This window comes from Salvelinus sp. IW2-2015, unplaced genomic scaffold (genome assembly GCF_002910315.2).
Source record: "Salvelinus sp. IW2-2015 unplaced genomic scaffold, ASM291031v2 Un_scaffold1845, whole genome shotgun sequence".
NCBI classification, from domain to species: domain Eukaryota; kingdom Metazoa; phylum Chordata; class Actinopteri; order Salmoniformes; family Salmonidae; genus Salvelinus; species Salvelinus sp. IW2-2015.
Window position 1 is genome coordinate 74,256 of NW_019943212.1, and position 11,299 is coordinate 85,554.

Sequence of the window (11,299 nt, forward strand, 5' to 3'; positions counted from 1 at the left end):
GCTATTAGCGCGCACCACCGCTAACTAGCTAGCCATTTCACATCCTTTACACTCACCCCCTTTCGACCTCCTCCTTTTCCGCAGCAACCAGTGATCCGGGTCAACAGCATCAAGTAACAGTTTAACTTTATGGCGTCCCCTCGCCCGAACCAGGGACCCTCTGCACACATCAACACAGTCACCCACGAAGCATCGTTACCCATCGCTCCACAAAAGCCGCGGCTCTTGGGGAACCACTACTTCAAGTCTCAGAGCACGTGACGTCACCGACTGAAAGGCTGCTAGCGCGCACCACCGCTACCTAGCTAGCCATTTCACATCGGTTACATTTACTCCATGTGTAACTCTGTGTTGTTGTCTGTTCACACTGCTATGCTTTATCTTGGCCAGGTCGCAGTTGTAAATGAGAACTTGTTCTCAACTAGCCTACCTGGTTAAATAAAGGTGAAATAAAAATAATTATAGAAAAAATCAAGTTTGCAGACAACACAACAGTAGTAGGCTTGATTACCAATGATGACGAGACAGCCTACAGGGAGGAGGTGAGGGCTCTGGGAGTGTGGTGCCTGAAACAAACAACTCTCACTCAACGTCAACAAAACAAAGGAGATGATCGTGGACTTCAGGAACAGCAGAGGGTGCCCCACTGTCGAATACAATCAGCCCAGGGCACCCTAGTGGGCGAGAAGGTGGAAAGCCTTTGTATCGATGTCAATTTTCCGTTTTGTGTGAGTGGTACACCCCATCCTGCTACAACTTCACAATCGGACCGCAAGGGCATTGAACCGCGAAGACATGGTTTGAGTATACATAACGTTGCTCGGTCTGTTCAGCGACACATGACCAAGATGCCATCCCTTCCAACCCAACCGCGACGCGCATCGCGTAACAGATCCGCATATAGGAGTGCTTGTCACTCGTAAGAAACCGCTTCTACTCAAGGTACTTTCTACTCGAGGTGGGCCTAGCCAGATGCTCCTCTACATTTACGCACCGCATCGCATAGATTGAGAGGCTTGCTTTCAGCCGCAGCTGAAGGTAGCTCTAGCACTGTTGCTCATGCCGCAGCCGCGAACAGACCCCGCAAGGGCTCTTCCAACAGAGACATGGGGTCGGTTTGCCCACACGCTCTTATAGACGGGGAGGGTTACTAGTCTACCCGCCTCCCAGGACAACTACTCAGGCACGCCCGGTGATCATCGAGGGCCCGGAAAAGGCCAAAAAAGAGCATCAAGGACATCAACTACCCGAAACTCACGCTGATTGCACCAAACCAGTGATCGTGCCAGAAGGCACAGACCTTGTGAGGCGTCGAAAGACAGCTTTCAGCGTAGCATTCCAAAAGCTGGGAAAACCGCTGTATGGACGCATAAGACTGTGACAAAACAGCTCCTATATCTGTGCCCAGACCCGAACTGTTAACATCATCTAGCCACACTAGAGGCCAATTTCATACAGTAGGTCTTTAGACTCTACTTAATAACATGTCTGGCAATTACTCTCAATTCATTGATAGTGGTATGATACTTCTTTATCTTATTTCCTTCTACAGGCTTATTCTTATTCAGCTTTAATAATGACTTTTTTACATATGTCTGCCATATTAACTCTCGATCTTAATATGTCATGTCTTATTATTCTATCACTAGTCATACTGTAGTCTTTATCCATTTTGCTCTGGACATCGCGTCTTCCCGGGCACATATATGTATATAGTATTTCAATCATTACTCCTAGCCATTTCACATCCTTTACACTCACCCCCCTTTCGACCTCCTCCTTTTCCGCAGCAACCAGTGATCCGGGTCAACAGCATCAATGTAACAGTTTAACTTTATGGCGTCCCCTCGCCCGAACCAGGGACCCTCTGCACACATCAACAACAGTCACCCACGAAGCATCGTTACCCATCGCTCCACAAAAGCCGCGGCTCTTGGGGAACCACTACTTCAAGTCTCAGAGCACGTGACGTCACCGACTGAAAGGCTGCTAGCGCGCACCACCGCTACCTAGCTAGCCATTTCACATCGGTTACATTTACTCCATGTGTAACTCTGTGTTGTTGTCTGTTCACACTGCTATGCTTTATCTTGGCCAGGTCGCAGTTGTAAATGAGAACTTGTTCTCAACTAGCCTACCTGGTTAAATAAAGGTGAAATAAAAATAATTATAGAAAAAATCAAGTTTGCAGACAACACAACAGTAGTAGGCTTGATTACCAATGATGACGAGACAGCCTACAGGGAGGAGGTGAGGGCTCTGGGAGTGTGGTGCCTGGAAAACAACCTCTCACTCAACGTCAACAAAACAAAGGAGATGATCGTGGACTTCAGGAAACAGCAGAGGGTGCACCCCCTGTCTACATCGACGGGACCCTAGTGGAGAAGGTGGAAAGCTTCAATTTCCTTGGTGTACACATCACTGACAAACTGAAATGGACCGCCCGCACAGACAGTGTGGTAAAGGCGGCACAACAGAGCCTCTTCAACCCCAGGATGCTAAAGAAATCTGTCTTGTCACCTAAAACCCTCACAAACTTTTACAGATGCACAATTGAAAGCATCCTGTTGGGCTGTATCACCGCCTGGTACAGCAATTGCACCGCCCGCAACCGCAAGGCTCTCCAGAGGGTGGTGCGGTCTGCCCAACGCATTACCGGGGGTAATCTACCCGCCCTCCAGGACACCTACAGCACCCGATGTCACAGGAAGGCCAAAAAGAGCATCAAGGACATCAACTACCCGAGCCACTGCCTGTTCACCCTACTATCATCCAGAAGGCGAGGTCAGTACAGGTGCATCAAAGCTGGGACCGAGAGACTGAAAAACAGCTCCTATATCAAGGCCAGCCGACTGTTACATCACTAGCACACTAGAGGCTATTCTACAGTATCTTAGTCACTTAATAATGTCTGGCATTACTCATCTCATATGTATATACTCTTTTCTATCCTTCTACGGTATCTTAGTCACTTAATAATGTTTACATATCTTGCATTACTCATCTTATATGTATGTACTATATTCTATACTGTTCTACTGTATCTTAGTCCATTTTGCTCTGACATCGCTCGGCCATATATGTATATAGTATTAATTCATTCCTACTTAGAGTTGTGTGTATTGGGTATATGTTATGTAATTTGTTAAATATATATATTTGTTGTTTAGAGCTAGAAGCACAAACATTTCGCTACACCCGCAATAGCATCTGCTTATCATGTACATTTAAAATAACACCTCCCCGCCCATGGTTCGCATGCGCCCCAGTGGCCTAATGGATAAGGCACTGGCCTCCTAAGCCAGGGATTGTGGGTTCGAGTCCCATCTGGGGTGGACTGTTTTTTGCGTCAAATTTCCTTTTCATTCATTGGAGTTCTTTTTTAATTTATTTCACCTTTATTTAACCAGGTAGGCCAGTTGAGAACAACTGCGACCTGGGGCCTGTTGCACAAAAGTAGAATTAAGACATCCGGGATAAATGACTCAGCTGAGCTCAATGAAGCCAAAACAATTGTTGCGTCCAGGCTTAATTGGTTGCACAAAGACCAAGCCAGGATGAGCAGACACGGATTCATTAAGCCAGGTGAAACCAATCCTGGATAGGTGCGCGCTCACGGCTCACTCAAATAGACCCGCCACAGATCACAGATTAACTGATTTACCATGGCAACTAGAGCCGCGTACTTTTCCCCGTCGGAAGCACAAACCTCATGGAGGCATACGAGGAGGTAAAAAGTATATAATTAAGAAGAAAGGCAACACCGCCACAGGTATAAAGCAAAGAGAAAAAGCGTGGCAAAGTATTGCAGACCGCCTGAATGCAAGTAGTGCACAATACACACTCACCGCTCGCCTGAAACATCACAATTACAATTCAAATATTTAATTCACATCTCCAAAAATGCAGTTGTACTGTAATTATGAAACGGTAAATTTTTAATTGAAATGCACTGCAGATATGAGTGAAATTGTGTAAAAGTAACTCATCACACTGTATAAAGCTATGATAAATTTTTGATATTTTTTTGAAAACAAGACAAAAATACCAAGTAATTTTTTGCAGTGTGACTCCATTAAATGTGTGTGTGTGTGTGTGTGTGTGAGATTAAACATGAACGGGCCAAAACGACATGGCAGCAGGTCAAAATCAAATACAAGAACATTCTGCAGAATGGTATGGTCCCTGACTAATATTTAACAAAGCACAAGCATAATTGTACCCGAGAGTGCCTGCTCACACATTGTCTGTACTGTTAGCAGTGAAAAAGAATACCCACAGACAAGGCACGGGTGGTGGTCACCAAAGGCTGACCTTACCCCAGCAGAGGACATGGCCTTGGAGCTAAATAAAGGCAGGCCCGTCTTAGAGAGGGCTGGGGGGAAGAGACGAGCATAGGTTCCTCCAAGATCACCCGCTTCATTCAGGTATGTCCTTCCATTCTCATGGGATACAACCACATTCATATGACAATTGATGTCTGAGGTTTACTATCTGCACTGTTCGACATGTCATATGATATTAGACTGATACTGGTCTTAACTATTGTTGGTTGCAGCACTGGTTCCTGTTAGAGCCACCAGCACAAGCACCAGACGATGCTGATCCAGTGAGTACTCCATCAAAGGCATACTGTAGGCCTGGCATGTCTTGTCTACTAGCTTCAATATAATCCGATTAAATTGATAGGGTGAAGGCCCAGTGCAGCAGCAACAGCACATGATGGAGACGATGATGAGGAGGAGACCATCTCTCTGGATTCCAGAAGGCATGAGGTATCATGTTAAGACTGTGAAAGTACTATTTACTCTACAATGGTGAGGAGTCCTCATCAAAATCAAAAAATCTAATTTCTTTTACAGGACCCAGATGCTATACAGTGGGAAAACCAGCCTGGCAACATAGTGGCTATTAATAAAAGGACACCACATCCTGCCAAAATCCAGCTGCGCTAATTGTATTGTGTTCACAGAGCTCACAAGCTATCAGAAAGTTGTATGGCAACCACCTCCGGCGCCAAATAGAACTGGCAGACATAGACATTCAGTACAAAAAGAAAAAGATGGAAAATCTTGCACTGGAGTCCGAAAATAAAAAGAGGACAATTAGGAAACTGGACCTTGAAATAAAAAACTTGAGAGGGAGGTGAGATATGCCTTCAATGTACACTGATGCTAACTGTAACACAAATGTAAATCATTATTTTTCTTTCCTCCCCCAGCTCCAAGAAGATGACACAGCTCAAAATAAAAATTAGGTATATTCTCGTAAAGTCAAGTGAGCCATGACATATGAGCTCTTATTGTGAGCACACAGGACGTGGCATCTTTCTAAGGTTTTTTTTATTTCCCAGCAATCAGTACAACCAAGTCATCGTTATAAGGCATCGCCCTCTTTTGCCCACCCCCCAGCACCAGGTGTGGCCACTAGCCTATATGAAGGCCCAAAATTGTGTGTTCCTTTCTGCTCTGACAATGCATGCCCATTCGTGCGAGATGTGGTGGATGAAGAAGCACTTGTGCTGAGAGAGAGCCTTCAGGCGAGAAAGGGTCTTCAGGACCGGTGGACCCACTGGCCTTCCCTGATGACCATCTATATGAAAAATACAGGTTTTCTGCAGATGGCACAGGTATCTATGCAGACTACTGGGTCCAGGATTAAGCACCGCACTGCACGGAGCCATGCACTGAGTGTGGAGCAAATGGTTTGTGTGGCCTTGCGCTTTTTTGCTAGTGGAGCCTTCCTGTACTCAGTGGGGATGCAGAACAGCTGAACAAGGCCACAATTTGCCGCACAATAAGGAGTGTGTGTCTGGCTATCAAAGCATTAGCAGATGTCTTCATCTCCTTCCCTGGCCACAGAAGACTCTGTGACATCAAAGAGGAGTTCTATAGGATTGCAGGTAAGAGGATCTACAAATTACAGGACAACTGTTAACACATAGTAGGATACTCATTACTTTGTGTGACAGGTTTCCCCATGTCATTGGTGCAGTGGACTGCACACACATAAGGATAAAAGCCCCCTCAGTGCCCATGAGGCCGATTTGTGAATAGAAATCCTTTCACAGCATTAATGTTCAGGTGAACATAACTTTTTGATATTGTCCATTGACGAACACTCTGCATTGCCAGTGATGTGCATTGATTGGTGTAATATTCCTCATCTTATGATTTCAGATGGTCTGCAATGCTGACTGTGTGATCAGCAATGTTGTGGCAAAATGGCCTGGCTCAGTCCATGACTCCAGAATCTTTCGGGCCTCTAAATCTATCAGTGCCTACACAAGGTAAGCCACACAACCCCTATTATAACCATCATGGCTGTGTCAAGAATATCACTGTGTTTATGAGAGTAGAATGATGAGATTTTGTGTTGACAGGTGAATTCTCTGGTTGTTGCTGGAGACAGGGGGATTGGCTGCCAGCCTTTTCTCCTGACACCTTTCACAGACCCCCAGGAAGCACAGCAGGCCTACAACCATGCCCATGCCAGGACCAGACCAGAGTTGAAATGACCTTTGGCCTCCTGAAGGCACGCTTTCACTGCCTTCACAAATTAAGGTCAGCCCTGTTAGGGCATGTGATATTACTGTGGCTTGTGCTGTCCTCCACAATGTGGCCTGCCGAGGAAGGAGAGGCCCCCAGAGTGCCACCAGCCATGGACTGGGACAATCCGGCAATCTTCCCTGATGACGACAGTGGTCGGCTGCTGAGGGACCAATATGGTTGAATTATTTTAGTTAGTATGTTGCTTTCAATTTTGGTTAAATATGTCCTGCGTGGCAGAGGATTTGGGTTTTTTTGGGTTCGTTTTTTGACGAATTTGGCCTCTTATGATGTTTGTGCGGTATACTGTGTGTAATAAAGCTGCAGGAGGCTACTGCATCCATTCATTTGTCTGTTCAGTTGATGTGTATGGATTTGTCCGCATTTATTTTAGTGTGCAGACATGCAGGGTGTGTATATACAGACCTTTGAATTGTTATGTATCATTTTGTATAATATGCTTGGATTCTGTGCTTTCCATCTTGTAGAGTCACTGTGACTTCAGTTTCGAAAGGAGCTGATGGTTTACCTGCTTGTTTTGTCCTTATTCAATAAAGGAACATAATGTTACACATTGTGTTTTATATTCATATGGAATGTGTATTTGTTTATATGACAGAGTACTAGGGCCACACTGAAGAAAAAGGATAAAGTCATACATTTATGAGCTGGTTCTTTCTGCAGAAAAGCTACATAGTTGTTACAGTTTTGATACTTATGACAATGTGATACTTAATATTCTGGCACATCAGCATGTCTTTGTTTATGAAACCATACTGAAGTACAATTTCACGAAATGCCCCACATCTGTCATTTTAACAACTGTCCTCCTTTAAAACAACTGGTTACAATATTATGACTTGTGTTTTTTCCCCTCTGTGCCCTAATATTCTATCATTTTATATATAGCCTTATAGTCTATGGGAAACTGAATTATCTAATGATAGCAACATCATCTAAAAATCATTTTTTATCCAAAATCATTGAAATTAATGATCACAAACGTTTAAATAATAACAGTGGGTCTAGTTATATGTGATAACAATGTATAGTGAGCAGTGAAATAACTATTGGTTTCCATTTGTGGTGACTGCTGACTGACATTAGGGATGAGATTAAATAGATCCTGGAATTTAGCCTGGTCTGGAGCAGGCTAGCTCCACAGAATAAATCTCCATGGTAATTTATACCATAACATATCCTCCTGCCCCCTATCCATCTTTAGTGCAACCGGATTACGGATCAATTGAGCCAGGATCACCAAGATATCCTGGCTTAATCCCTTATCCTAGTTTTGTGCAACAGGCCCCTGGCCAAGATAAAGCAAAACAGTGCGACAAAAACAACAACACAGAGTTACACATTAACAAACATACAGTCAATAACACAATAATAAAGTTATGATTCGATCATTAATCGTATTCTGGATGATGTATTTGGTAACGTATGTACATATATTGTAATGACTTCGTGGAGTATACTTGTTTGACTTTGTAGGCTGATACAATGGGATCTTGCATTTGGTGAGAAATCCAAGACGGAGGGTAACCAATCGAGATAAATTCACGTGTGTGTCATGAACAACATTCCCGAGAGCAGCAATAGTGGAATCGGCAGGTTCGTCTTTTAAATAAAAGTCCGTCATTGTAACGGATGCAAACGGATAAAAATACTGAAAACATGCCACAATTGGACTAGATAATGCTACACACAGTTGGAATGTTGTTATATAAATTCAACAAAACAATTATTTGTTAATTTGAAGAAGAAAAAAAATAAATTGGGATATATTTGAAATTAGAATTGGATTGAAGGCATAAATACAGTTTATGCACTGTACAGCCTAACCTATGGATTGTGCACCCAGACATGGGGTATCAGCCTACTCAGTGAAACTCACAGAACGCAACTGTGAAGAGTTTACACACCAAAAATATACACAGTAGGCTGAATAGCGTGGTGAATTCCCACAGTCAAAGTCCTGCAATAAGAGCTAAGACGCTAATATTTGTGTAAACTCAACAAACAAAATAAAATATATATATTTGTTGTTTTTATTTAACCTTTATTTAACTATAGTTGTGTTCTGTGAGTGTCACTGAGTAGGCCGATACCCCATTTCATGGGTGCACAATCCATAGGTTAGGCTGTACAGCGGTGGTGGAAAAAGTACCCAATTGTGATACTTGAGTAAAAGTATAGATACCTTAATAGAAAGTTACTCAAGTAAAAGTGAACGTCACCCAGTAAAATTCTACTTGAGTAAAAGTCTAAAAGTATTTGGTTCTAAATATACTTAAGTATCAAAAGTTGTATCAAAAATAAAAGTAGAAATAATTTGAAATTCCTCATATTATGCAAAGCAGACAGCACCATTTTCTTGTTTAAAAAATGTACGGATAGCCAGGGGCACACTCCAACACTCAGACATAATTTATAAATGATGCATTTGTGTTTAGTGAGTCCGCCAGAACAGAGAAAGTAGAGATGACCATGTGTTGTCTTCATAAGTGCGTGAATTGGACCATTTTCCTGTCCCGCTAAGCATTCAAAATGTAACTAGTACTTTTGGGTGTCAGGGGAAATGTATCGAGTAAAGAATACATAATTTTCTTTAGGAATGTAGTAAAGTAAAAGTTGTAAAAAATATGAATAGTGAAGTAAAGTACAGATATCCCAAAAACTACTTAAAGTAGTACTTTAAAGTATTTTTACTTAAGTACTTTACACCACTGCTGTACAGTGCATATAAGTATGCCCCCAATGCAATTCTGAATTCAAATACATATGCAGTGAAATTTCAACTAACTTTTTTGTCAAATTAACGAATAATTGTCTTTTGTTGAATTTATAAAACAACATTCCAAACTTGTTTAGCACTATCTAATCCAATTGTGGTATGATTCCACTATTTTGATCCGTTTGCATCGGTTTCAATAGGGAACTTTTCTTTTGAAGGCAAATAACTGATTCCACTATTGTTGCTCATGCTAATGTTGTTCAAAACACGTTTGTGATAAATTCCCCACCGGCTCCACCAATAAGGAAACTATAAACTTGAACCAGACTTTCAGTTCCCTACTGTTTTTATTTTGTGAATAGTGTGATTTATTCAGGTAACATTCATATCTGTAAATCACGCATTTAAGATCTGTATTTACTTCGAACAGAAATGAAGAGGCTGTGTCTTTTGTTTTTTTTCTATGTTGCTGCGACCTTCGCCAGTGCTGATGGTAGGTGATACATTGTAGCCGAAGTTATTTTGTGAACTGTATTTGGATACACAGCGAATGCGCTAATCAAAGCACAGTAAATTAATGCGATGGGTCACAATTTGTTTACCGACATAGAAGAAAGAGATTACATGTGGGCTAGACGAAATAGGCTGACATCTCAGATAGTGAAACTAACAGTGAAACGTGCAGGGTTGTACTGTGGTCGAGACAATTTGTTCCATTAAATGCAGAAATGAATCTATTTAAATCAACGATAAACCCAGGAAATTCCAAAGCTGACATCCTGTTTTTGTTCTGATTAATTTCATATTTTTTTGTAACTTTTTGGCTATACTGCACAAATGGAGCTAGAAACATATTTTGTTGTAACTTTTTGGCTATACTGCACAAATGGAGCTAGAAACATATTNTACTGCACAAATGGAGCTAGAAACATATTTTGTTGTAACTTTTTGGCTATACTGCACAAATGGAGCTAGAAACATATTTTGTTGTAACTTTTTGGAGCTAGAAACATATTTTGCTGCACTTGCGATTAACATCTGTAAATCTGTGTACACGACCAATACATTTTTATTTGATCATGTCAATAGAAAAAAATACTCTGTAATGTTTCTGTTGAAAGTTGACATGTGTAATTGCCTGCTTTACAGAGATGAAAGCAGCCACAGTGTACTGGGATGCTACACATAAGACTGTACAACTGAGAGAAGGAGTGATAGAAAAAGAGGGGGATGCATATGGATACCTCAATGACAGCCTCTCTCAAACGGGCTGGAGTGTACTGGAGATCCGTGCAGGGTATGGGGAGACCCTTGAGCATGATGAGGTCACCTACTTCCTTGCGGGATACCTAGAGGGCTTCCTCACTGCACCGTAAGTGCCTTGGGCATTGTTGCATGTCAATTCAATTTCTGATCGACATTGTCATGTTTAATCTTATTTTGTTTTTCATCAGGCAAATGATTAGTCACTACGCCAACATGTATCCCCAGCTGATCAAGGACCCCAAAGTTTTAGGTCCAGTGGAGCGCTTCATGGTGTGAGTGTTTTTTGTTTTTTATCCTCAGGGATGATGGCCAATAACCATAGTGAAAAGCCAGGTCAGATCTGCATCCTGTCCTTTGAGGGTTTTGAAATGTGCTTGGCTCTATCAGGAAGCAGGACTCGTGGACCAGGGAGCAGGTGAAACTGAACAGGAGCACTGATCCTCTGTGGCACCACACTGGCTTCATAGTGGCCCAGATGGACGGACTTCAGGCGGRGGTCGCACACTGGGCCAAGAAACAAGGGAAAGAGGTGCGCTGATATCTAGGAATGGATCAATAGATTCGAGAGCTGGAGAGATGTCGGGAGGAAATTAACTAAAGGAACTAACTAAAGACTAACACAGAGTAAAAGAAATAGCCAAGGTAAAGAGCAAGGAACGTAGGCGCCACCGTTGTACTCTCATGATGTGTTTGAGGGAGTCCAGGTCCTAACTCTCAGCCTGGTCCCGACGAAATATCTTGGCCC

The 11,299-nt window shown here is 42.5% G+C and overlaps 1 protein-coding gene, 1 long non-coding RNA gene and 1 other non-coding gene across 4 annotated transcripts in view; all 3 read left to right on the forward strand.

The window, feature by feature from the left end:
- Window positions 1–3,262: 3,262 nt before the first annotated feature.
- Window positions 3,263–3,335, forward strand: trnar-ccu (transfer RNA arginine (anticodon CCU)). The gene has a single exon. It is a non-coding gene; the product is annotated as a tRNA-Arg (tRNA).
- A 1,368-nt stretch (window positions 3,336–4,703) lies between these two features.
- Window positions 4,704–5,431, forward strand: LOC139024753 (uncharacterized). Of its 2 annotated transcripts, XR_011476115.1 has the most exons (4): window positions 4,704–4,904; window positions 4,973–5,145; window positions 5,222–5,257; window positions 5,354–5,431. It is a non-coding gene; the product is annotated as an uncharacterized lncRNA (long non-coding RNA). The 2 variants fall into 2 exon arrangements; XR_011476114.1 differs by lacking the exon at window positions 5,354–5,431 and having other exon boundaries at window positions 5,222–5,314.
- A 4,112-nt stretch (window positions 5,432–9,543) lies between these two features.
- LOC112072164 (phospholipase B-like 1) overlaps window positions 9,544–11,299 on the forward strand; it is a 4,327-nt gene continuing 2,571 nt past the window's right edge. The window contains exons 1-4 of the mRNA XM_070439678.1: window positions 9,544–9,781; window positions 10,438–10,660; window positions 10,743–10,826; window positions 10,942–11,083. Coding sequence (XP_070295779.1) covers window positions 9,721–9,781; window positions 10,438–10,660; window positions 10,743–10,826; window positions 10,942–11,083 — 510 coding nt within the window. The 5' untranslated portion in view covers window positions 9,544–9,720. The remainder of the gene's footprint in view (window positions 9,782–10,437; window positions 10,661–10,742; window positions 10,827–10,941; window positions 11,084–11,299) is intronic.